The following is a 641-nucleotide window of genomic DNA, read 5'->3' on the forward strand; positions in this document are numbered from 1 at the left end:
TACACCTTGTAGCCATTTCTGCAAGGTCAGCTGTGGGTATATTTTGTCAAGGTTGAAGTTAAGTGCTTCCATGAAAAGTTCATGCAAATGTGTACATAAAGTGATAAAGACAGCATCTATAACAGTCCATATAAACCAATTTGTCATTAGTGTGTATTGACCTTATTTCAATTCAGTTTTCCTTATTCATGAATAAGAAAGCAGCAGTATGAAAGGACTTGATGTTTCCATTTTTATTGCAAATAATTGGCCGCTGCAATGTTTCATAACTATTTTAAGGCAAATTGAAGAATGTTTACATTAACATTACTTTCATTAGGTCTAGCATGATACACAAATAGTCACATCAGATTCAAATATGCAGCCTCATTTTATCGTCGTCCAGCTCTATTCTTCAATGCTTTCAAAGTTTTCCTCATGATTGGTGCAATTTCTTCAATAAAAAAAAAAAAAAGACCAGTTAGGATTACAGCTGTGAGTGACTTAAAATGGTATTAGCATAATACTAAGTATATATTAATAGACAGCAATTTAAAACAGTTATTTTGATAATCTTAGGAAATTCCATTTACTTTTGATAGGCTTCTTTCCATCCTGAGTCATTATGCTTGAGCTAGAGCTTCCACTGTTGCTAGCAGGAA

General features: G+C 32.9%; 1 protein-coding gene across 1 annotated transcript in view; it reads right to left on the minus strand.

Moving 5' to 3' along the window:
• Positions 1-371: 371 nt before the first annotated feature.
• LOC104283906 (transcription elongation factor B polypeptide 3-like) overlaps positions 372-641 on the minus strand; it is a 19,586-nt gene continuing 19,316 nt past the window's right edge. The window contains exons 10-11 of the mRNA XM_009882148.1: positions 573-631; positions 372-433 (exon numbers count right to left, since the gene is read on the minus strand). Of these exons, the coding sequence (XP_009880450.1) occupies positions 372-433; positions 573-631 (121 nt within the window). The remainder of the gene's footprint in view (positions 434-572; positions 632-641) is intronic.

Source organism: Charadrius vociferus, unplaced genomic scaffold, assembly GCF_000708025.1.
Source record: "Charadrius vociferus isolate BGI_N301 unplaced genomic scaffold, ASM70802v2 scaffold113, whole genome shotgun sequence".
NCBI classification, from domain to species: domain Eukaryota; kingdom Metazoa; phylum Chordata; class Aves; order Charadriiformes; family Charadriidae; genus Charadrius; species Charadrius vociferus.